General features: G+C 33.7%; 1 protein-coding gene across 5 annotated transcripts in view; it reads left to right on the top strand.

The window, feature by feature from the left end:
- Nucleotides 1–26676, top strand: part of LOC106063897 (protein furry homolog) — a 67455-nt gene that overhangs the window by 20675 nt on the left and 20104 nt on the right. For 3 of the 5 annotated variants that reach the window (XM_056037666.1, XM_056037668.1, XM_056037667.1), the window contains exons 28-53: nt 533–641; nt 1460–1619; nt 4090–4244; nt 4644–4757; nt 5747–5913; nt 6570–6820; nt 7155–7289; nt 7844–7918; nt 8901–9100; nt 9423–9502; nt 9903–10065; nt 12629–12729; nt 12919–13104; nt 14325–14490; nt 15494–15803; nt 16745–16979; nt 17325–17381; nt 20670–20878; nt 20969–21079; nt 21885–21984; nt 22764–22861; nt 23246–23413; nt 23835–23975; nt 24385–24565; nt 24926–25128; nt 25894–25968. In XM_056037666.1, the coding sequence (XP_055893641.1) occupies nt 533–641; nt 1460–1619; nt 4090–4244; nt 4644–4757; nt 5747–5913; nt 6570–6820; nt 7155–7289; nt 7844–7918; nt 8901–9100; nt 9423–9502; nt 9903–10065; nt 12629–12729; nt 12919–13104; nt 14325–14490; nt 15494–15803; nt 16745–16979; nt 17325–17381; nt 20670–20878; nt 20969–21079; nt 21885–21984; nt 22764–22861; nt 23246–23413; nt 23835–23975; nt 24385–24565; nt 24926–25128; nt 25894–25968 (3950 nt within the window). The remainder of the gene's footprint in view (nt 1–532; nt 642–1459; nt 1620–4089; nt 4245–4643; nt 4758–5746; nt 5914–6569; nt 6821–7154; nt 7290–7843; nt 7919–8900; nt 9101–9422; nt 9503–9902; nt 10066–12628; nt 12730–12918; nt 13105–14324; nt 14491–15493; nt 15804–16744; nt 16980–17324; nt 17382–20669; nt 20879–20968; nt 21080–21884; nt 21985–22763; nt 22862–23245; nt 23414–23834; nt 23976–24384; nt 24566–24925; nt 25129–25893; nt 25969–26676) is intronic. The other 2 variants (XM_056037670.1, XM_056037671.1) reach the window with 1 other exon arrangement.

The following is a 26676-nucleotide window of genomic DNA, read 5'->3' on the forward strand; positions in this document are numbered from 1 at the left end:
TGCGATTAATAGGGCAGAGGGTGTAAAGGTCATCTGTTTTTATGGCCAAGAGTTAACAAGGGTGTCATGTGACCAGCACACTGACCAACCACGTTTACTTTCCCTAACTAAATCAGGTACCCATTAGAGTTAGGTGGACTCAGGGGCGTCCTAAAAATCGTATAAGTAAAAATCTCAATCTTCACCAAGATTTGAACCTCTGATCCCCAGGTTTGTAAGCCAAGCACTTGACCATTCAGCCACCACACCCCCAAATTTTTCTCTGCTTATTAGAAAAACACTTTATCATCGTAATTATTGGCAGAATTTAGGTCATTGGTTAATATGCATGACTACATGCATGATGCTTGAAGTAACGTCTGTATTCTATAAGATAAGATAAGAATTAACATTTTCAGTGCAAAGCTCAAGACTTAGTGTCTTGCACATTGCTAATCTGCTTTAACAATAAAAAAAAAGGTTATTAAACTTTTTTTGCTGAAGAGTTCTTCACCCTAAAACTATAGATAAGCCAAATGTTTTACTGTTTCAGTGGAGTACAGAAAAAACTTACTGTCCAGAGACCTGCGCTACAGTCTGTTTCATTTGTTTGCCAATTGGAGTGGTCATTTTAACTTGCCTTATGGACCAGGAGAAAAAAGGTAGAAATCTAAGAATTGCTCTTTTATCAAATGGATAATTTATTTTAAATTGATGGAAATATTGAGCTCTTCTTTCTAATATTGTCTCATTTACTGGGGATGTTCATCTTTGTGGAATAACCTAATCTGTGCAAACTTCCAGCTGGAATAGCTTGCCAAGTGTGCAACCAAACATTGGCCTTCTGGATGACTAATGTGGTCATCACCCTATTATGATGGTCAAACTTTTTAACAACCCAACCTGTACCATTATGACCCACTAGTTTTCATCATCATCATCACTCCTTTGAGTTCCTCATGGAACATAGGGCCTCGACAAAAACACGCCACTCTCCACGGTCTCTTGCTAGTTTTTTTATGGTTTCCCAGCTCTTCCCGGTCTTCTCTGCTTCTTCAAGTACACTGCATCGCCATGTTCTTTTTGGTCTTCCTCTGCGTCTTGTTCCCTAGGGGTTCCACTCTAAGCCCTGCCTAGCTCTGTTGCTGGTATCTTTGCTAAGGGTGTGACCAATCCATCTCCACTTCCTCCCTAAGATCTGCACTTCTATATTTTTTTGGCCACTCATCTCCCACAGTTTGGTGTTTTCTACTTTGTCATACCAGTGTATTTTTAGGATATTTCTCAAGCATCTGTTGATGAAGGTCTGTTTTGCAACTCTCTTTATAGTGATTATTTTTAATGTATTTTTGGTTACTAAATCCTCTTGTTTGTTCCGTGCATGATTCTTCTTTTAATTATTTTTCTGCTCTTTTTCACTTTGCGTCAATGCCACCCATTGCTGTGCGACTGTGATGTATTGTTGCTATTATTGTTGTAGACACAACAAAGAGGACAAATGGAGTGAACAGGAGATCTCAGCCGTCCGCGCCATGTCAGCTGTTCTCTGCTGTGGGAAAGTCTTTGATCCCAATGGACTAAATGATGATGGCTATATCTACCATTGGCTGGACACATTGCTGAGTTCCCAGGATGAGAAAGTAAGTTGTTGAAACTTTTGTCTTCAGTCTTCATGCTCTCTTTGACTTCTTCTGTCATTCAACATATATTTTTTTTTTTGCATTTTTATTAGAATACTGTAAACATCTTCATTTTCTGTTTTGTCCAATTTTTTATTTTTTCATTTAGCATTTGCTCATGCTATCTTGAAAAACAACAACAATAGTTCATAATTTTGAACAAACCACAAGTAGATTTAATTTATAAAATTATAAAACTAATTTATAACTACAACAAAAACATACTTTTTGAAGTTTAAACAAATATTAAAAAGTTAAGACTGTAACTCAATTACAAAATTCTTTTACATTTGGGTAATGGAAAATCTTAATTTAAAAGATTTGATAAAAGATTATATAAAAAAAAAAATTCATTCAGATTATATTTCTTATCATTTTCAAGTGCAGTTAGGGAAATATCTTCAAATTCTTTCTTCATCTAGAAAACTTAGAAGAGAGACATATTCAGTAATTAATAGTGATGCATTGAAATATATTTTTTTTTAACTTAACTTTTCTTTGCTATGCCAACTAGATGAAATCAAAGGTAAGGGGCATGCAAGCTGACTTTTCATTTTGGCATTGCAGAAGAACAAAAAAAAAAATAATAATATAGAGTTCATTTGTTTTGTTCCCTTTCTTCGGACTGTCTGGTCTGAGAGTTGATATTTTTCTATTATTGTTTTATGTTTGCTGCCTGGCGATTTAAAATACTCTCTAGGTACATGTTAGATTATGAAATGGAAATATTATATAAAATAATCATCAGAATGACCTCAAATTTATTAAGATGTTTCTTTTTCTTGACATATTTACATTAAAAGTATAAAAGTTCTTGCAATTGCACCTCTTTGATTTGTGTTGCTTTTTATGGCTGTTACAGGCGATTATGATTAAAACATATTTACTTGTAAAATTGGCTTCTTTTCCTCATATGAATTATCACTGATTAGAAAATTATTACATTTCACAAGGCTGATTAATGTTAAAACAATCTGTTCATGTCAAATGATTCGAAAAGCTTCTACAAATAATTCTGTTTGCATAATGATTATATATACACCTTTTATGCTTAAAAGGAATTTTTAAAACTTTTTTTTTTCAATGTTGGTTATTTATACATTTTTTTTATCTAAATGTACCTTTAAAAATGTAATTAGTTATAGGTAAAATATTTTGTCGGATGTATTTTTTTTTGATGAGCATGTCTTTGACCTCTAAAAATTGTGGTAAAATCAGAGCCACTGTATTAACGCATCATTTGCATGTCTGACTTTAAAGAAAACAAAAATGAGGATATCCTTCATGATATAGTTTTTACTGTTGACCAGAAGTTCCAGTCTCTGCTGCCATGCTGACATATATCTCAACCCATTTCCCTCTTTCCTTTTTGATTCTTCTTTTGGTACCTTGGTTTAACATTAATGGTTTCTATTTACAGGAGTGTATAGTTGACATTTTAAAAATTCCAACTCTTTTTAAGGAACAAAACATTTCAATTTCTATTGTGCAATTGGTTTATAACAAGCCATTCAGTGTAATTGTTTTTTGATCTGTTTGAAAAGTGGATGGGACTATACACATTTATTACTCTTCGTTGACTTTCATTTTTTTCTTTCTGTTTGTTGAATTTTGTTTTGTGTATATTTTTTGTCTTTAATTTTAAAAATATTGAAAGAAAATTTTAAGTGAAAAGAAAAGAAAAAATATCATTGTGATTCTATGTCATTGATTGTTATCTAGAGACATTATCCAGGTTGAAACGACAATATGCTCTTAGAAACTTTTGTTTTGTTTACAATCCTGCACTTATTATTGGTTGACTTTTTAAATGTTAGTTCAGTACATGTAATTGTGCTTCTATTGAGGTGACAGACATTTTGTTTGTTTCTTCTCTTTTCAAGATATTGATATATCTGATTTTTTAAATGTCTTTTTGTAATAGTTAGATGAAATAGCTCATTTGTTTTCCTTCTCAATCTAGTTGGTCTTTTAGATAATTGAATAGTTTTAAGTTACATTTTTTTCAAAATCCTGGCAGTTGATAATCTTTTACAATTATGTTTCTGCAATATTTAAGACTTTTTTTGTCATATCCTTGGCATGAAATAATTGTTTTTTTTAGTATACTATAAAGGGAAAAAAATATAATGTATTAAACTTAAAATAATACAAACCTTATCATTTTTAAAATGAGCAAATTATTTTCTTAATATTTTCTTAATACTAAAATTAACATGTAATAGAATATGTAAAATAAATTTATAAAAACTGCAACATCTAGTTATTTTAATTTCAAACAACAAAGTGATTTATTTTAATTACTTCAGTAGATCAACTATTTTAACTGTTGGACCTTAAAATGGCCTAAAGTTATTCTAAAGATTTGCTCTCTTTAAAGCTTTGCTCTCTATAAAGTTTGCATTAAACAAAAATGTACCATCCCTGACAGATCTACGAGCTGGCTAAAGAAACTGTATTTCTGCTGTTGGATTTCAACTCAGAGACACAACTTTTGCTTGACTGGGTGATAGACAGGTGTTATACTGGTCACAATGAAGTGGCAGATGGATGCTTCAATGCACTGGCTGCAGTTTTCCAAACCAGGTAGGACATTGGATAATAATGCATTCATTTGTTGAAAAGATATTAATATAAATGAATTTGTTTTAACTAGTTTAAAAGGTATTGCAAAATAATAATAAAGAATGCAATAACCACACAAAAATGAAAAAAAACTACAAATTTTAGTCTGCTATTAGTACAAAAATTGTGAATGCTGTAGGTACTCTACAGCTGTGTAAATTATTAGGGAATATCCTGTGACAATATAGTGATGCTGAACTTAGCTGTCCTAAATATTGGAAGTGCTCAAAATGATATTAATAATATAATTTATTTAGGCTGATGTTTAAAGGCTTAAGACTAAGAAAAATTTGCTATTCTAACAATAATAGTGATTATTATATTTGCAAATCTTAACTCTATTCCCTTGTTTAAAATTAGGGAATATCCCTGTGACCATGTAGCGATGCTGAACTTGGCCGTCCTTAATGTAGGAAGTCCTCGAATGTCTACTCATGAAACAGCCATACAACTGTTACATCTTCTGGACCTCAGGTAAACTGAAACTTTAAATCAACATCTTGAATTATAATTTAGACATATAGTTAAAATAAGTTAATCGAACATGTTCGTCAAACAGTAATTTCAATGGTAATTAGTTGCTATGTAGGATAGTGTTACGACCTGGGATTGAACGAAAGTAAATAACTCACCGTGCTCTCAGGATCGCTGGTATCTCTCTGATTGCAGAAGCACAATCCAATTATGATCAATTAATATCCCCGATCAAAAGAAATAATGTCACAATCTCCAAATTGAATTTACATGTCCCTATTCACTGACACAATAGAAAAAAACAACAATCCTCAATCAAGAAATCCAAACTCATAACTCCTCTGTTAACACATCAACACACCCCTCAGGTCAGTTTCCCTCCAAGCACAAACACAACTCAAAAATTTTTTCACGTGGGAAAACAAAAGGTCATTTGGGGGGGGGGGGGGAACAAGTTTACAACAACAGTTTTTAGTGGAACATAAAGATTGAAAGTTTCTTGTGGAACATAAAGATTGAAAGTTTCTTGTGGAACATAAAGATTGAAAGTTTCTTTTGGAACATAAAGATTGAAAGTTTCTTTTGGAACATAAAGATTGAAAGTTTCTAGTGGAACATAAAGATTGAAAGTTTCTTGTGGAACATAAAGATTGAAAGTTTCTTGTGGAACATAAAGATTGAAAGTTTCTAGTTGAACAAAAAGATTGATATTTCTAGTGGAACATAAAGATTGAAAGTTTCTAGTGGAACATAAAGATTGAAAGTTTCTTGTGGAACATAAAGATTGAAAGTTTCTTGTGGAACATAAAGATTGAAAGTTTCTTGTGGAACATAAAGATTGAAAGTTTCTCCTCATTGTTCTTAGTTTTCTTTTTTATTTTATTTATCTGGTGCTTCAATTTTTATTTTGTAGTTTTTTTCTACAAGATTGAAATGGTGTTAATTATTCTTAACATTGCCTAAAGACATGATTTTATTTTTGTGTCCAGATTTTTCCAAGTAGCTCCGGTGTTTAGAGATGCTAGCGAAGAATCTATTCCACCTCTCACTGCCCTAAATGACACTTTGCTAGCTGTCTCCTACTGCAACTCCCAGATTTTTATATCTGACCAACTTGCCAGGATGCACACAGATTTGACAATGCCAATGTTTTCAGGTACATACAAATTTTTTAAAAAGATTTTTTAATATGTATTGATGGTATTTTTTTTTTTTTCATATTTATTTTTAAAAGAAATGTGGCATTTTTATTTTAAAAAATCATAGTTTAATTTTTTGTTATTTCTGATTTTACTATGCATATAATTAGTTATGGTTTAATAAATAAAACTTTTTTTTTTACAATACCAAAATAACACAGGCTTCCTTTCCTTATTAGATACTTTGCTAGGGTTAGGGTTAGTTTGACAATAGTGCCATGTTAGTAACATCAGAGAATAATTTCATGTCTCTTCTTCTTCTTCTTCATCGTTCTCATTGTTATGTTGGAGTGTTCATATGACTAGACCAATACATGAGATGAACTGCGCAGTGTTTTCCAAATCAGGGAGCTCTCCATATAGTTTTCTTTCTATTGGGGTGATTTGGGGCCAATGTCTTATATGGACCTCTTGGTAAAGAGCAGAATAATTTCATGTCTCTAATTGGAAATAAAAATTTAAACGAGTGTTAGGCCATAGACCATTCTGTGATTTGTACCAACACTTTTAATTGTTAAGAATTTTTTAGTCTGGTATTTATTTGCATGTCGTACTTTATTTTTTCAAAGTATAAAAGTACCTACAAATCTGTATTATTTTTGTGTCTGTTTAGAAATAACTCAGAGATTCCATACGGCACGGCCATCAGTCAGACAGACTTTGCTGAAATACCTTCTTCCCTGGCTTCACAACATGGAGCTGGTTGACCCTTCTCTCCCCCAGACATCACCCTTGACCTCATTTCTGACCAGGCTTAGCGACGCCCAATCAGAAGTTTTTGTTCCGCCACTGAAGGGGGAGGGCTGGGGCTCAACCCAGGCCACTGAGATGGTCCTGAATAACTTATTTTATGTGACAGTAACAGTAAGTTGTTTTTTTAATATGTGTTGACTTTGTAGCTGCCATATTTTCAGTTGCCTATTTTTTTTTTATTTTTTTTTTTTTAATTTCACAGTATACATATATATTTTTTTTACCTAAAACAATTTGAATGCCATCTTTATTTATTTTTAACTATAATTATATTATAAATAATGTATTCAGCTTGATTGTTTAATGATTTCTAAAATCAGAAGGTTACATTTCTGTATTGCCTCGGTTGTCAAATATTTCATCTGCCTAAACTTAAATTAGATAAACCAATAAATTGATGGGCACATTTTAGTAACCAGAATACAATCTTGTATGTTTTGTTTAGTTTGGAGATGAACACCCACTGGAAATTGAAGCCTTATGGGCAGCGCTGGTCTCCTGTTGGCCGTCGAACCTTAAAGTCATCATCAGATATTTGGTTATCATCACCAACATTGCAGCCACTGATCTCTTGCCTTATGTAAGTCTTCAAACTGTTTTCATGTGGGACTTTTTGTTTTCTTTAGTTCAAATATTTTAAACAGACCATTTACTTATTCTAGGAGGTGGCTGAGCGGTAAAGCGCTTGGCTTCTGAACCGGGGTCCGGCATTCGAATCCTGGTGAAGAATGGGATTTTTAATTTCGGGATCTCCGGTTGCCTCTGAGTCCACCCAGCTCTAATGGGTACCTGACATTAGTTGGGGAAAAGTAAAGGAGATTGGTCATTGTGCTGGCCACATGACACCCTCATTAGCCGTAGGCCACAGAAAAGATGACCTTTATATCATCTGCCCTATAGACCACAGGGTCTAAAAGGGGAACTATAAATTTTTTTGTCTTATTCTAGTAAGTTGTTCTATGTAGTTCTGTACATGAAAGATTCAATCAAATTAGTAGAACTTTTTTTGGTTGCCCCTTGAAAAGTTTAAACCCTGACTTGTTTGTCCAATGTTTTTATTAAGCATGTAAGAGTGTTTGAGTTTTGATTTAACCATCGTAATGTTTAAGTTAAAACTTTTTTTTTTCACTCCAGGCTAAAAGAGTTGTGACCTACCTTGGGAGAGCCAAACCTGAAAAACTTGTTGATGAGCTAATGAATGAACTGCAGGTGAAGTCTAGTGTGTTACTTGCATTAAATAGAGGAATAGGAGACTAATACTTACATTTAATGGGGGAACTAGAGATTAATGGAGGCATGGTAGCTGAGCGCTAAAGCGCTTGGCTTCTGAATCAGGGGTTCCGGGTTCGAATCCTGGTGAAGACTGGGATTTTTAGCGCCTCTGAGTCCACCCAGCTCTAATGGGTACCTGACATTAGTTGGGGAAAAGTAAAGGCAGTTGGTCGTTGTGCTGGTCACATGACACCCTCGTTAACCGTGGGCCACAGAATCAGATCACCTTTACATCATCTGCCCTATAGACCACAAGGTCTGAAAGGGGAACTTTACTTTTTATTTTTAGAGATTAATATTTACATTTAATAGAGGAACTAAAGACTAATACTTACATTTAATGGGGGAACTAGAAACTAATACTTACATTTAATAGGGGAACTAGAGACTAATACTTACATTTAATGGAGGAACTAGAGACCAATACTTACATTTAATGGAGGAACTAGAGACTAATATTTACATTTAATGGGGGAACTAGAGACTAATGTATTAAGTAGAATGTGTGGCTGAGATGCTAAAACTGTTTTGCTATCACTTGACTACCTAACAAGGGAGCTTGCGTTTGAACCCTGACTCACCTAAATGCAGCACAGAAACCTTCTCCGAAATATCTCTTTCCCCCACTGGTCCACAAAAGAGATTGAACCATAGCATACTGCTTATGTTGTAAGCATGAAAGATGCACTAGATAAAAGCAAGTTTATAAAAGCTTTTATGTTGCTATTATCAAGAACAAAGACTGAGCTTGGGCTGTAACCTTTAAGTATGTCAGAGGTTTCACAGATATTTGTGGCGAAATAGATTTTATTGTTTTTAAATCTTCTTGTTTACCTACTCAAGCTTTATGTTGAAGAATTTCTTTCTTAAAGTAGAAAGATTTGATTTTCTTGAAACTGAAGTATATCTTTATTTGTAGACTGTGGAGACTCTCAATGTCAACATAGAAAGAACACAGACTCCACCATTTTATCGGTTGTCCAGTATTAAGAAAATGGCTTCTGGAAATAATGCTGCCGATGATGAGAAGCAGGTCAGCCCACCCATGGACTACCAGTTGGAGAAAGGAATACTGCATACAAAGCGACACAGTGCTAATGATGATGTTCAACATGAGAGGTAACGGCATTGTGCTGTGCTCCATGACATTCTTTTGACTTTTTGATTTCATGAAGAATTTGTCTTAACCTACAGAATAGAATCTACACAAAAGTCTCTTCTGCTAAACAGTTATCTTTGAAAATAATTTTGCTGGTAATATTTAGGGCAGTGTTTGCCAAACCATTGAGTCATGATCTTTAGTTTCTACGACCTTACATATTTTTTTATGTATTATGGTCATGACTATAAAAATGTTTGTAAAGTTTAGATAAGTGCAATAAAATAATGTTTTAACTATGCAGACGATAAGAATTTTTTTATACTTGATAAACTGTTTCAGCACTCCAAGGACTAATTCAACAGCTTCCTTGAGAAGTATCAACAGCAACAGTACAGGTTCTACAGCTGAACAGCCTGGAGGTAGGTATTGTTAATTCCATTTTGGTATGAGTTTGTGATCTGATGCCTGGGTTTCAGGCCTATGTTTTATTCCCTTATGTAAATTTTCTGGGAATACTTTTCTGAATGTAATAGTGCAAATACAGGATGGTGTCAGCAGAAAGTGGAGAAAATTTTTACCATGTTGACTTTGAATGTTTATGTTTATTTTTATTCAGAAACTTAGGATTATAATTTTTTTTAAAACTAATCCAGTTCTTTCTTCTTTTGAATGGTTGTGTTCAATGTAACTCTCATCACATCTTAGAACTGTCTATGGACAAGGGCTTGGCCACTAAGGCAACTAAATAAGTTTAAAAATTATAAAAAATGAATATTGCCTTGACGACCTAATATTGTTTTGATGTTGTCCACTGTCCAGATGATGATGTGATTGGTCCAGCGCCATCCAGAATTGGAGTAGAGATGAGGAGGAGTGAATCACCAGCACCCTACCCACTTCCCATGCCAGCCTATGGAGGATATTTTGCCCCCCTGAATGAATGTCTTCCAGAGAACTTCACTCCCACTCCTGGATTTCACAGGCAAAACTTTTTTTTTTCAATATCTATCATTTGCTAAATTCTATCATGTGGAGCGGCTGTGGCTCATTCATCTCAGGGAAATGAGATGAATACCTGGGCATCAGCTATGGTCGATGTTGCTCGCACAGTCCCCCTTCTCAATTTAGCGATGTGTCCAAAGGAATGGCAGGTACCCAGTATGGTTTGGGGTCAGCAGCATTGCAGATTCTTCCACAGTGTAGCACTGTGTGGTGCAAGTCACCTAAGGGTCTTCCTTGTCCTAGGTTTTCCTACCCAAAGCTAGGTTTAGGCTTCAGTTGCTCGCCTTTGCCTCTCCTGTCAGTGATAACAATTCCACCAGATCCAATATTTGAGCCACAAGTGAAGGACAGGAGTTGGACTGGTTATCAGAGGCTATTTGAAAAACACTCTATTGGAAGCATGTTATAATGGAGGGCTTATAATAATAACCACTTCTGGCAATAACAACTTTACTGAACCTTTGCTAAATGACTGCTTCAATTATTTAATGATTTTTATGTTCCACAAGAAACTTTCAATCCTTATGTTCCACTAGAAACTTTCAATCTTTATGTTCCACAAGAAACTTTCAATCTTTATGTTTCACTAGAAACTTTCAATCTTTATGTTTCACTAGAAGCTTTCAATCTTTATGTTCCACTAGAAACTTTCAATCTTTATGTTCCACTAGAAACTTTCAATCTTTATGTTCCACTAGAAACTTTCAATCTTTATGTTCCACTAGAAACTTTCAATCTTTATGTTCCACTAGAAACTTTCAATCTTTATGTTCCACAAGAAACTTTCAATCTTTATGTTTCACTAGAAACTTTCAATCTTTATGTTCTACTAGAAACTTTCAATCTTTATGTTCCACTAGAAACTTTCAATCTTTATGTTCCACTAGAAATATCAATCTTTATATTCCTTTAGAAACTTTCAATCTTTATGTTCCACAAGAAACTTTCAATCTTTATGTTTCACTAGAAACTTTCAATCTTTATGTTCCACTAGAAACTTTCAATCTTTATGTTCCACTAGAAACTTTCAATCTTTATGTTCCACTAGAAACTTTCAATCTTTATGTTCCACTAGAAATATCAATCTTTATATTCCATTAGAAACTTTCAATCTTTATGTTCCACAAGAAACTTTCAATCCTTATGTTTCACTAGAAACTTTCAATCTTTATGTTCCACTAGAAACTTTCAATCTTTATGTTCCACTAGAAACTTTCAATCTTTATGTTCCACTAGAAACTTTCAATCTTTATGTTCCACTAGAAATATCAATCTTTATATTCCATTAGAAACTTTCAATCTTTATGTTTCACTAGAAACTTTCAATCTTTATGTTCCACTAGAAACTTTCAATCTTTATGTTCCACTAGAAACTTTCAATCTTTATGTTCCACTAGAAATATCAATCTTTATATTCCATTAGAAACTTTCAATCTTTATGTTCCACAAGAAACTTTCAATCCTTATGTTTCACTAGAAACTTTCAATCTTTATGTTCCACTAGAAACTTTCAATCTTTATGTTCCACTAGAAACTTTCAATCTTTATGTTCCACTAGAAACTTTCAATCTTTATGTTCCACTAGAAATATCAATCTTTATATTCCATTAGAAACTTTCAATCTTTATGTTTCACTAGAAACTTTCAATCTTTATGTTTCACTAGAAGCTTTCAATCCTTATGTTCCACTAGAAACTTTCAATCTCTATGTTTCACTAGAAACTTTCAATCTTTATGTTTCACTAGAAGCTTTCAATCTTTATGTTCCACTAGAAACTTTCAATCTTTATGTTCCACTAGAAACTTTCAATCTTTATGTTCCACTAGAAACTTTCAATCTTTATGTTCCACTAGAAACTTTCAATCTTTATGTTCCACTAGAAACTTTCAATCTTTATGTTTCACTAGAAACTTTCAATCTTTATGTTTCACTAGAAACTTTCAATCTTTATGTTCCACTAGAAACTTTCAATCTTTATGTTCCACTAGAAATATCAATCTTTTATGTTCCACAAGAAACTTTCAATCTTTATGTTCCACTAGAAACTTTCAATCTTTATGTTCCACTAGAAATATCAATCTTTATGTTCCACAAGAAACTTTCAATCTTTATATTCCACTAGAAACTTTCAATCTTTATGTTCCACTAGAAACTTTCAATCTTTATGTTCCACTAGAAATATCAATCTTTATGTTCCACAAGAAACTTTCAATCTTTATGTTCCACTAGAAACTTTCAATCTTTATGTTCCACTAGAAACTTTCAATCTGTATGTTCCACTAGAAATATCAATCTTTATATTCCACTAGAAACTGTCTATCTTTATGTTTCACTAGAAACTTTTTAGCCTGAATTTTTAATTTTTAATTTTTTTTTTTTAAAGATAACAATATCTTTTTTTGTCTCTGATTGAAAATATAAATTACATGCATACATTTATGTTCTGTAAATAGTTTAGTAGTTCCTCAACAAAATTCAATCTTTAGTTTGCTTTGATGGTTATGATGACATTGTTGCTAAACTATTGATGTTTGACTTTCAGAAGTAACATTGCTGTCATGTTTCTTTGTGATCTGGTTTTGGATGGTATGGAAGTGGACTGGTCACCTCACCTTCCTCTCATGTTACACATTATATTCCTGGGTAAGTCCACCTGAATAACAACATAGCAGTTGGCCTTGGAACATATTGACTGATAGGTTGAACTACTCTTAAATGTAGAGGTTGATATTATTGTCAACTATAATAAAAGAACTTATGTTGTTTTATTTACTCTAATTTAAATGAGAATTTCAATGGCCTGTGTTGACTTTATTTCCTATTTGGGTTTAGGCTTGGATCATTCTAGAGCTCTAGTTTATGAGCACTGCAAGAAATTGCTGCAGAATCTTCTGTTGCTGGCTGCCTCCCAGGAGCAAGTCTCTCAAACAACATCACGTCTGCTGCTGTCATACAGAAGCTCAGTGGCAGACACATTGAAGGTCATCTCAGAAGATAGAGATGCTCAGCTTACACTAGGTAAGTTAATGACTAATTGGAAGTCAAAGATTCTTATCTCACATAGAAAATGGAAGTAATTTTATACCAGCTACCTTTTGAAAGTAATGGGCATGGTGGCTATGCTGTAAATCACTTGGCTTCCAAACCAAGCGGTCTCCAGTTTGAATTTGAACTTTGGAATTTTTAGGATGTCCCTGAGACCACCTAATACAGCTCAGCAGCAAAAAGCTGGCTAGAAGAAGAAGAGGCCACCTAATTCATCAGGGAAGTAAAGTCAGTTGGTCTTTGTGCTTTCCTCATGACACTCTTGTTAACCATCGGCCCTAGATGCAGATGAGGCTTACGTCATCTGCCCTGATAGATCTTAAGTACTGAAAGGCAAACCTTGACCTAGTTTAGGAAATGGTCATGTTATACCAGCTCAAAATGGGAAGGTCATTTCACGTCAGCTTAAATAAAATCAATTTCATCTAGACATTCATGTACACATTTCACGTATGTTAAATCTAAATACAATGTTGGTCGAGAGGCCAAGTGCGCTTGAACTTGGCTTGTCTTGGCTACCCAGAAGGGGGCTCGAGGTGCAACACCCGACTCGGGCAGAGTTGTGTTTACTGAGCGCTTAAGGCAGCACGGAAAACCAACTCCTAGATACTCCCCCCCCCCCCCCCACCGGTCCACAAATGAGATTGGACCAAAGCGCTCTGAGCATGCTATAAGCATGAAAGTAGCGCTATATAAGAGCTATAATAATAATAATAATTTAGAAGTAAATAAAACATGCCAAAGTGATAAAGTTTACAATTTTATACAGTGCAAATGGAAAAATACATTTCCTATTCCAAAATATAGGAAATACATTTCCTATTCCAAAATAAAATTTACTATATTTAACATTTTTATGATACTCTGATAAGTAAAAATGTTTTTATGATACTCTGGTAAAGTAAAAATGTTTTGATGATACTCTGATATGTAGAAATATTTTTTATGATATTTTGAAAAAGTAAAACTGTTTTGATGATACTCTGATAATTAACAATTGTTTTTATGATACTCAGATACGTAAAAGTGTTCTGATGATACTCTGATAAGTAACATGTTTTATGATACTCTGATAAATAAAAATGTTTTGATGATACTCTGATAAGTAACAAATGTTTTGATGATACTCTGATAAGTAACAAATGTTTTGATGATACTCTGATAAGTTAGACTTTAACTTTAAAATCCCCCAGAAACCCCTTCCAGAGACCCTTACATCCAGTACATCACCAAGTCCACATTCAGCATTGATAGCAGTGCCACTGTCACACCAGACAGCACCAGTGACTACACAGATCCTGAGATGCTCAATACGGTTGAGGAAGTCATCAGGGCCATGCTCAATTTTATGGAGTCCAGGTAGGAAACGGTTTTGACAAAATTTAGGAGCATACACACCAGAAAGATGGCTGCCTGGTCGTGCGGTTTGCGCGCTGGACTGTCGTTCTGATTTATCGACAGTCGAGGGTTCAAACCCTGCCCGCTCCCATCCCCCGTCGTCCTGCGGGAGGTTGGGTCTAGGAAGTAAACTATCTTCAACTCTGAAGGAACATCCGAATTATGTAAAACAAAACAAACAAAATCCTAAATTTATTTTTCTTGTTGTAATGAAGCGATAATTTTTTTTTATCTGTGATCTATCCTCTGACTTATTTTTTTTTGGTTTGATTTTTGGGACCAAGCTGAAAAATTTTGCACAATTATTTCTTTTACATGCCACACAAGGATCAATAAAAAAAACCCAACAATTTGTTAATTAACTATTGGCAATTAATTATTTTGCTTTGTTTATCGAACAAGGGAAAGAAATTTCCCTTGACTGATAAAGAGGTTCAAGTTGAATAAGTCCCCTTTATTGTTTTTAGAAAAAATGTGCAAATATTTATAAAACCAATTCTCATATGCAGCTCCCTGGCACAATGGTTATTGTTTTGGCTTGAGGTGGCCTTAGCCTTCGAGTTTGCATTCATTTCGCTCGCTTTTAAAAATAAATATATTTTAAAAGCAACGACCCAGATACCCCCCTTCTTTTTCCCCATACCCCTTTCTAACTGGTCCAGAAAAGTGATAGGATCATAGCGTATTGGGAAAGCTAAAAGCATGAAATAGCAGCGCTAAACAAAAACAATTGTTAAAAATATTTCTAATTGCACAGATTTATTGTTGTTGGTCTAGATCTATTACAAATTTAATTACATGACTGATCCAAACTAATTGATAAAAGTACACCTCATATAAACTTTGTTTTTTTTTTAAAAAGAATTTTTTTTTATTTTGCTTGTTTTGTATTGTTTATATTGTGGGGTTTGTTTGTTTTTGGCATTAAAATATCTTATATATAATATCCATTCAATTATTAAAGGAAAGGGAGACCACTATGGAGTTCAGAAGACATTACACCAAAAATGTTAAACACCCAGAGTGCCACTCACTTGGGCTACTTCCTGAAGTACACTGTGAAATGTTTCAAAGAGCTATCCCCCCTTGCCCTCCTAGAACAGAGGTGGTCTCTTGTGGCGCTACAGTTGGCCCTGTCCTGTTCATCCCGCCACTACGCTGGTAGATCATTTCAGATCCTGAGAGCCCTCCTGATTCGTCCATCCACCCAGATGTTGTCAGACATACTTTCTCGGCTTGTTGAGACCGTGGCTGAGCAAGGAGAAGACATGCAAGTACGTACATTATGTTAACATAAGTAAAAAAAATATACAACTCAAATTTATTGCACCCTACTTTTTTAACTTTTAGATATTTATGTAAGTGAACCTTATTTTAAAAAAAAAAAAAAAAATGTACCCATTTATACCAAAGGTTGCCATTTTTTTTTAGTTTTTTTTTTTTATGAAATTCATATATCTTATGTAGAAAATTATAAGAAATAAGAATTTGAGAAGAAAAAATATGTATTACATTCCGCTGAGATATGAACAATAGGCGAATCCAGTACTATAAAATAAAATTATTACCAGCTATCTGATTTGATTTCCAGCGGAGCATTTCACGAGGCAGAATCATATTTTTCACATTGAAATGTTGTATTCGTGTGACATTGAGAACAATTTGTTTGCTTTTCTTCTTTGAATATCACTTGAATCAATGTTGCCTTTTTAAGAAGGTCTTCCTTTTCAGCTAGGCTCAGCAGGATGGGCTCTGATGCCCAATATTTATCAGCTCTGTCTACACCTATAATGAAATTGTAGCTTCTGATTATATTTGGCTATTGTATTTGGATGTTCTGCAAATAAAAATTGACAGGACACAGGGACGAACATCAACATAAGATGATACAACATGAACAATGCTGGGTCATACCATCTGCAAACAGTATTGACTTTGCCATCACTTAGATAATCCATTGTGCCTCTTTCTAGTTTCACTTTGTCAATGCAATCCTTTCTGTACTTTCTTTCACTCTGCCAACTTTATTTTTCCCATTTTCCTAGCTGTGTGATCTCAGTGACACAATTTACACTATCTCAAGTCAAAAATTCTGGAACCTTCACCATAATAACCCTGTGACCATTGGTTAGGCATTTGAGTACTTAGCCACTCATCCAACTTGCGTCATCACTGAGTTCATCTTTTTTTTTTAAATTCATTCTATTTCAACCAGGGCTATGTGACTGAGATGATGCTGACCCTAGAGGCTTCTATCGATAACCTTGACCTTGAGTTTAGACCTATTGACTTTATGAGAGAGCTCTTCATGTCTACTCCCAACCTTGCTAAAGATTTCGGAGACTCCCGAAGGAGCGCAATCACTGCACCCAAACATGCCCAGGCTCACCACGCTCGTAGCACCAGCTACACTGTCTCGGCCTATACACAAAGAGCTTACGCTGGAGGGGGTGAGTCGTCATTTCATGAACGTGTTTGCAAAGCTTCTCTTTTCAATGAAGTATTTGAAATGTTTTATCTAGATGTTCATCACATGCTGTATATTTTTCTAAATCTTAAGCAATCCCACTCAAAATAAATGTCTTAAAAATACAATACATTTCTTTATAGACACATGATGCTAGCATTTTAAAATATTGTATGTAAATAGACACAAATTTTGCCCAAACTTTCATGTTCATTTCTTGCCATTGATCAGTATTGACCTTTTTGGATTCAGTCTAAGCAAAATAAGCTCTCAGGAATAAATCAGTGACTTTTATAAACTCTTGTTTGAAGCTGCCACTTGCTTTCAGGGTGCCCCAAGTGTGCATACCATGCCAGGCGCAGGAGATTTTTGAATGCATCTAAGGGTATACTCCAATGAGCATAATAATAACACTTGTAATAACTCACATCTTATTCTAGTGACCAGCAGCTTCATAGTCTAACTTGACTGCCCACCAAAAAAATATTCGTAAAATAGCTCGATTCAAATTTTGTAAAAATTTAAACCTTCCAGGCACAAGAGCATTGATAGCCTTAAAGGAATTATAAATTAATTTTAAAAAGAAATTTTTTTAACTTAATTCTTTTAGATGATTGATGATGAGCCTATCAAATGTGACAAAATTAAATTGAAAAAAACAGAATTGATTTTGTTGGGTATTTTTGGATCAAAAGTCTTTTAGTAATTTACAGGAAGCCATCTGTTGGAAGATGAACAAACTCTTGACTTTCATGTTGTTTAAAAACTAGAATAACACAAAAAAAAAAAACTTATCTCAAAGCTCATTTCATTTTTATCTTTTATATTTGGCAAAACGGAAAGCTTGTATACATTGTTATAATCAAAATCTTCACCCGTCCGCGCAATAAAAACTAAAAACTCTTTTGGTGGGCAGTCACTTTATATTGGTTATACAAATGCTTTTCTTTTTTTTTTCATTGATTTTGGGAATTTTACAAGTTTATATCTCTTTATATTTTCTCACTTTATATAATAATTCTGTCTAGTTTCTGTTGTTTTTTTTTTTGTGTTTTTTTTTTTGGAAGACCTTCATTAGAAATTTGCTTTTAACTTATTCTAGTCCTTACAACGTTGGCAGAAGTGAAGGAAAGAAGGGACGTAGTGGAAGCATTCAAATGAAACTATTTAGACCAAAGAGTTATTATGTAGAATTGCCACCTGCTATTATATTTCACTAGAAGCTTTACTTTAGCTGATAAATTATACACATAGAAAACCAGCTTTTTTTCATCTGAAATTATTTATTATTCAAGAGTCAATAAGGAGGCATTGTTTTCATAATACTTCCATAACACTTTGCTTTCATCCAGTAACAGTGCTGAAGTTATTCACTCTCTCATTTATTATCTTTGTGATTTTTTTTAAATTTAATTTTTTTAAGTCGCAGTGACGGAAAACTGATGTTTATGACCATTATAGCTCAAATCATAAGAACAGTTTGGTTACTTAAAAATAACGTTTTCTGTATTTTCAAATAAAACTAGTGACAGTTTATTTGTACACAGCATTATTTTTGACCATTTGGATAAGTTTCTTTGTTGGTTTAAATTAGTACGTACCTTTAAACATGCAGCTCTAGATCTATACTTTTTCAATTTTTTATTTTAACTCTACTCAACTACTCTACTCTAATTATTCTAGCAATAATAAAAGTTTTCTGATAGTTAAATAAATATCCTACAGTATTTTGGCTTGGCTGAAAAAAAATTAATTGGTAGGCATGGAACAAACTGGAATGATTTTGTAGAATTCTTAAACACGTTTCTCATGTATAGGTACTGGCATTCCAAGTTTAAACCTTAGAACACATTGTATATATGCATTACCTGCTGATAAACTTGTTTCAAATCTAATCTATAAACAGTTTTCTTTTTAATGAAAAAAAAAAAAATCAGATAAATGTTATTACAATTTAAAGAATCTAGATAAATAATTGTTTTAGCAAGTTGGCACCAAATGGCTTGATGACCAGTGCTGCTAACTAAGGCATTTCAACTAAGTGCAGTAGATGGTGAAAAGACTTGGCTGTAATTCTACATAGTGTAATAGTATCTGAGATTTGTTAGGCAACATCACACTCCATTGGAATGGGTAGCTGAGAACTTTTACGAAAAATGAAAGGACATTGCTCATAGATATAGCTTCTTACAAGACATCTTGTTGACCTTTGAAACTTGTACATTTTGGCCTGACCTTTGAAACTTGTACATTTTGGCCTGACCTTTGAACTTTGACTTATCACATTTATCTGAAAATTGTATTTTAGCATAACAATAGATTTTGTTTGGATTTAATACCAGAAAGAACATAGTTCCTTATGTCTCATCTTGTACTTCTAAGACAGCTTTTGGCTGATGAGGTACTGTCTGTGCTTTGGAAATATTGTCTGATGTTTGCCTTATCTGCGCAACACTAATGTAGTTGGGTAGGCAATGAACTTTGTCTTAAATGGGATAATTACATGAGCTCAAAAATGAAACTGACAGAAATACAGAAATAGCTCTACGAGTTTAAGATGTTTGAAATGAAATTTAAAATTCCTTCTCTTCTTAACTGGAAAATTCCAAGAACAGTATTTAATCTAGTTTTTTCTAAAGAACCTGGGGTTTTCTTGTTTATTTTTAATATTATTAAGTAAGATAGTATTGTAAATTTGTAAACTGTGGTTAAAAATATTTTCCTTATTTATTCTTATTTTAAATCATAACTTGATTTTTCTGTGTAAATAAATGATAGTTAGGGTTATATTGAGCTTTAAGGAATCTTCTTAATTCATGAATTTTTGAGTTATTCTAGGCCATCAGTGACGACTCTAGCCCAGTGCTAAAAGTCATAGAATATTTGAGTAAAACAACAGGAATATGAAAAGAAAGTCATTTTTTTTACTCTCAAGATGGTGTTGGAAAAGTTTAAATAACCAGGACTTAGATATAACACATCTGGACTGTACATGGTTGATGCTTACATTACTGAGTTAAAGTTTTCCCAATTATCTTTCTTTAACAATGGCACAAGCTACTGAACAAAATTTGCTTTTTTAAAAAATTCAAAGCTTCGAATTTTATGGGACCAAAAAAAAGTGACTAAACAATGTGCTTTCTTTTTCATTTTTTTTTTTGTTATTTTTTATCTGTATCTGTAGGAAATAATAATTTTGAGGCTCAAGTCTGATGAGAGAGGCTTTCATCAGCTTGAAACAGTTTCTACCATATTTTCATATTCTGCACTAACATATTTAGATTTTATTATGAATCACTTTTAGTTAATTTAATAGCAAAAGCTAAAGGTGACATATTTTAAAATTTAATTTAAACATTATTTCTTTAAATAATCTTTTTTTTTTATGCTGCATACTAACCTATATATATATACATTTTTCTGTCAAATAGTGTGATTTTGTTTTATTCTCATTCATATGATAGCCTTAGATTTGTCAACTTGATATTAGATCAACATTTTAGCTTGACTGTGAAGTAAACGAATCCCTTTTGATATTTTCTTGGCTTTTGACTTTGACAGTGATTCTGCAAGGTTTTCTTTTGAGTATTCAGTTAATTTAATTTATTTGATTCAACGCATTTCTCTTATGCTGGCATTCTTTTTTAATCTTGGTTTTTCTTCTCGTGTTAAGGGGATGGAAGAATCCGAAGCTGTACCGAAGGTGAAAGTCGCAAGTCCAACCTGGCACGTTCCCGCTCGGCGCAGTCTTTGAAAAATCTGGACCAGACTGGAACAGAAGATAAACTAACTTTAGTCACACAGATGTTCTGGATCACTGTGTCCCTACTGGAATCAGACTATGAATATGAATTTACATTGGCTGTTAGGCTCTTAGATAAAGTGAGCAACTACTTCAGGACTAGACATGTTCATGTATTTTTAAAAAGTGTTGCGACTTACACTAAAGCAATATCTTTGTTTATTGTGTAGATTCTCTGCCACCTTCAACCCGAGAGGCCGGAGTGTCGAGATAAACTGGATAAAGTGTTGAATCAAATCAAATGGCCAAACTTCCCTGGGGTGTATATTCTTCTCATGAAAGTAGGTCACCTTTGTTTTACCGGTAATTAGTTAGGAAAGATAATCATTTGTGGTGGGAAAAGTTTATAACATAAGCTAAATAGTGTGACTGATTAGAAGTTTCTTTCACTGCTGTAGTACATAATGTACATTTGGTGAATACATTCTACTTAGAGACAATCAAATAGTTCTCAAACTAGAAGGAAAGTACTAACTGTGTTAGTCACAATGTCCAATCTCTTCACATTATTTGTCATGTATCTTAATAGAGATGGGTGGACCTAAGAACATTTTAGATTACTGACGTCACAATGTCCAATCTCTTCACATTATTTGTCATGTATCTTAATAGAGATGGGTGGACCTAAGAACAGTTTAGATTATGGAATTCGCAATGTCCAATCTCTTCACATTCTTTGTCATGTATCTATTAGAGATGGGTGGACCTAAGAACAGTTTAGATTACTGAAATCATGTTTGAACTCATGATCTTGGCTTAGCAACTCAACACAAAAACACACTAATGTTGATCACACACAGAAGCGGGGAGAAAATTGGAATTAAAACTAATAATACTTATTATATTATCAAGGGCATTTTCTAGAGCTCATTGATTAGATGTATATACAAAAAACATTCACTTGCCATGTGATTAAATGAAAAGCAATCTTCAGAAATCAGTTGCAAAGTGATGATGATAAATAGCAATATTCAGAAATCAGTTGCTATAAATGTGATGATATAAATAACATTCATTAGAAATCAGTTTAATGACTGTTTCATTTATCTAACAAAGATTCCTGTTGTTGTTTTTTTTAAACTTCAGGGCTGTACCTCCCACATGGCTGCTGAATCTACATGGGCCTTACTCTCAAAGATCATCCTCTGTGTCAACTCTCCCATCATTGACCCTTCTGGACATCTTGGTAAGTCTGCCAAAAAACTTAAAGACATTTATTAGTATTCCATTAGATATTAAATATATTTTACCTCTTTTATTGGAATCCTAACTTTACAATCTGGTAGCCTTAGCAAAGCACTAACGTTTTCTAACCATTACGTTAGAGAAGAAGTCTGAAAAAAAAGTTTTATCTGTGTTTAAATATTCTTTGGTCATCAACACTACTGCTAGCACCATCCATTTTGAATAATTGCTATTATTATAAAATTGTTATCAATAAATTATATTGTAATAACTGAAGGGAGGAAACTCAATGAGACATAGACATTTATTTACGTGGAGACATGACAAACACATAGGACATCTGCCTTGAGCACAGCATCTTCATATCAGCTGTAGACTTGGGCTGAAATATTCTCTCTCTCCTAATAATGTCAACAACCTTCCTAGACTAGTCACTAATAGTGCGCACCTTTTTTCTGCACAATCTTTGATGGCGGTGTGCATGACAAGGTTATAACAATATTAAAGATTATTTTCCTGTGTTATATTTGGTTGAATAACCCATACCTCAATATAATAACCTTCTTTAATGTGATTACCTCTCTCAATGCAGCGCCATTAATGTGATTACCTCCCTCAATGCAGCGCCATCAATGTGATTACCTCCCTCAATGCCGCGCCATCAATGTGATTACCTCCCTCAATGCAGCGCCATCAATGTGATTACCTCCCTCAATGCAGCGCCATCAACGAATGGTTCTTTGTTCTTATAATAATCTCATTCTTTTTACTTCTATGTAGGCTTCCCATTGATTACTATAGCATTACTGCCATATCTGGTCCACAACTATGAGAACCCTAGTCAGATATGTCGAGACGCTGCAGACCGCGTGGCTCAGGTGAGACTTTATATGTTCTGGTTAGCACAAGTTATTTTGAGGTCACTTATCTAGTTAGTTGTATTTTGTTACTTTAGCTATGGATGTTATTGATCTATTTTTACATTTCACTGTCAATGGCACTTAAGATCAAAGGCAGACAGAACAAGCACATGGCTTTTCTTTATGATCGTTGCTAAAAATGTTCCTGAATGATAGTTTTGTTTTAATCTCCATCTATGTTCCTCTTATAAAATCAGGTTGACCAACTGAGAATATGATTTTAATCCTCTATTTAGATTTGTATTCACTAGCTTCTCCTGCTAACAAAAGATTTTTAATGCTATATCTACTTAAAAGGTCATAAAGGTGACCTACTGATCATATGTTTGTATTTACATATAGATGTGCAGTCATCAGGGCGACCGGCTAACAAATCTGGCCACTGTCATGTCTCTCTATAGTAGAGGCACTTTTGGCAAGGACAGTTTTCAGTGGACCAAGTGTGTGGTGAAATATTTGTTGGATGTGTATGCCTCTAGTGCCATCAGCATGGTCACATTTTTGGTAGAGGTATGGAAGTGATTTTCATGTCAGTAAAACAGGGTTTAATGTTATTGTCTCCCTTTTTTGCATAGCTCTTTTTATGTTTGAGAGCAGTCATTTCTTATTTTCATTTATCACTTGAACAGAAACTAGTGGGTTTTTTTTAATGCTATTAAAAAATTCATAACTTAATCCACCTTTTTATAATCCATCTTTAATTTAACTAAAAGATAAGTCTTTGTCTTTGATATAGCACGTAATATACAATGTTTAAATTATTGTAGCATTCCATTCCATTTCTACAATCAAGTGTGGAATCAAGTCAAATACTACAATATAATATGGCATATAGATATATAGATAGATTATATAGATATAAAATATGAAGAGTAAGACTCAACAAGTTACTTATACAAATAGTCCTGACTCTAATTAATGTATTTGACAGGTTCTAGAGAAAGGACAGCAACTCTATCAGACATCTTGTCTGCAGATTCTTTACTGCATGGTTCATTACCTTGACATTGCCTCAGCACCAAGTTCATTTTTAAACCTTGAACTTTTTCATTCAATCAACAAGCATGTGCAGGTCAGTGCTGGATGGACTTTTCAATATATTAAAACTTCATGACCATTCAGGACTTTAAAAGTTATAATAATTATTAATATTTTACTAAGGATTGTTTTCTTTTGAAAGATAGTTATTTTATATCAATGACTAAAAAGGGTTGTTTGCTGAGTGGTAAAGTGCTTGGATCTAAACCAAGAGGTCTTGATGAAACTGTTTTTTTTTTAATTCTGGATTTTAAGGACAACCCTGAGTCTGCCCTGCTCTAAAGGGTACCTCCCATTAGTTTGGGATATTAATGGCTGACCACATCATACCCTCTTTAACCATTGGTCATATAAATAGATGACCTTGACATCAGCTACCCTGTAGCTTTTCAAGGTCAGAAAGGGGTGCTTTATTTACAATGAGCAAAGTTTTTCTTTCACAGACCAACAACTGGAGAGAGGCTCTGAAGATCCTTAAACTTGCTGTCACCAGGTCTTCCACTCTAGCCACTCCACCACCATCTGTTCAATCCTCTGTCATATCCAACGACCTTACAGTGTTTCCTGCACACACATCATTTGCAGAAGCTGAAAGTTTAACCAAATTTAGCAAGGAATTGCCAGGTAATCACAAATCAGTTTTCAGATGTAGATAGAGCTAGAAGAAGTATTTTGTAACATGTTCCCTTTGTTTTGTACTATTACTCAGAAGATGTCTGTCTTGTTCGGGCAATTAGAGATGCATTGTATTTTGAGTTAGCTTTATGCAAAAAAACATCGCAAGACTGTCCGCTATTGAATAAACTGAAATACAGAATGGGCATAGTCTATTATTATTACTAACAAGAGCCTGTTACTATCATAGTGTTTAACTAATGAGATCATTGCACATCAACAAATCAATGACTAAAAACATTTTTTCAAAATTATGTTAAAATCTCATTAAAAAGCTTCGTTGGGCTTCATTTTTGTTTCCACTCGCAGGTCGAACACTTGATTTCACCATAGACTTGTCCAGAACCCCCATTATTGGCCGCAAGTTTTTCTCACCCGACAACTTCAAACAGTCACCACCTGATGACAAGGACAAGCCACCATCAACCAGTGGCTCTGCTGTGTCACTGTCACGAAAACCTTCCAACAATCAGGACATCGACTCTGTGTGGCGACGTCCACAAGCTTCTCAGGTGCGGTGTGATAAAAGTCATTATTAGTCATTAACAAAGTCTTTATAATACAGGGAATATATTCTCTCTTTCACTGGATCTTTTAGTGTCAGTTTATCTACAATGTCTCACTTTCATTCAGTCTATTTTCACAACAATGTCTCACTTTCAATCAGTCTATTTTCACAACAATGTCTCACTTTCAATCAGTCTATTTTCACAACAATGTCTCACTTTCAATCAGTCTATTTTCACAACAATGTCTCACTTTCAATCAGTCTATTTTCACAACAATGTCTCACTTTCAATCAGTCTATTTTCACAACAATGTCTCACTTTCAGTCAGTCTATTTTCACAACAATGTCTCACTTTCAATCAGTCTATTTTCACAACAATGTCTCACTTTCAATCAGTCTATTTTCACATCAATGTCTCACTTTCAATCAGTCTATTTTCACAACAATGTCTCACTTTCAATCAGTCTATTTTCACAACAATGTCTCACTTTCAGTCAGTCTATTTTCACAACAATGTCTCACTTTCAATCAGTCTATTTTCACAACAATGTCTCACTTTCAATCAGTCTATTTTCACAACAATGTCTCACTTTCAATCAGTCTATTTTCGCAACAATGTCTCACTTTCAATCAGTCTATTTTCACAACAATGTCTCACTTTCAGTTTTTCCTTTTATCTATTCTTGGGGTCTCCCTCAAAATTTACCATGTATTTCTTTATTTTTCCATGACCAAAAAATTAATTTTGAAAATAAAATTTAATCCCAGGCAAGAGTTCGAGAAAGACTGGTGAATCTACTGACTTGCTTTGGCCAGCGTGTTGGTCTTCCCAAGAGTCCATCTGTAAGTTCTGCCTCAACTGGTGCATGTGTTTGTAGTTTTTTTTTTTGTTTGTTTTTTTTTTAATTTACATTCCATTTATCTTCCTGTCTTTCAACCTTTGTCCACCTTTGCTGTCGTTCATACCCCCCCCCCCCCCTCCCTTTCCAGAAAAAAAAATCCACTATTAGTTTTTCTTTCTCAATTAAAATCAATTCAAGTTTTGTTCCGTTTTTTTCTATTGAGCAAATTTTTTTATTTTTGTTTTTATGAAATCAGATATTCAAATTAATCAATACCCTTTCAAAGAATCAACCTAGAGATCTTATGATGAAAATGGTTGAAATGAATTTTATGAAGAGGAATTTGTATCGACTCATTGCTTCCATCCTATATTATTTGTCTACTTTTTTCCAGTCTTTCTTCATCAGTTCATTTCATCGTTAAGAACACAACTAACTATGAAAAAATAGCTACAACATGCTTAGAGAATATTTTTAAAATTGAAACAATAGCATATCAATATCAAACCAACATCTGTCAACACTAGTATACATCTTGCTACTAAAAAAATCATCATGCTTAGGGAATATTGAGTGAAAATTAGTTATTGACATCAGTGCAGCAGAAGTGAGCCAGATTTTTACAAATCTTCATCATACACTGAAATTGAAAATTGAAACAATAGCATATCAATGTCAAACCAGCATCTGTCAACACTAGTATACATCT

Source organism: Biomphalaria glabrata, chromosome 8 (assembly GCF_947242115.1).
Source record: "Biomphalaria glabrata chromosome 8, xgBioGlab47.1, whole genome shotgun sequence".
Lineage (NCBI taxonomy): Eukaryota > Metazoa > Mollusca > Gastropoda > Planorbidae > Biomphalaria > Biomphalaria glabrata.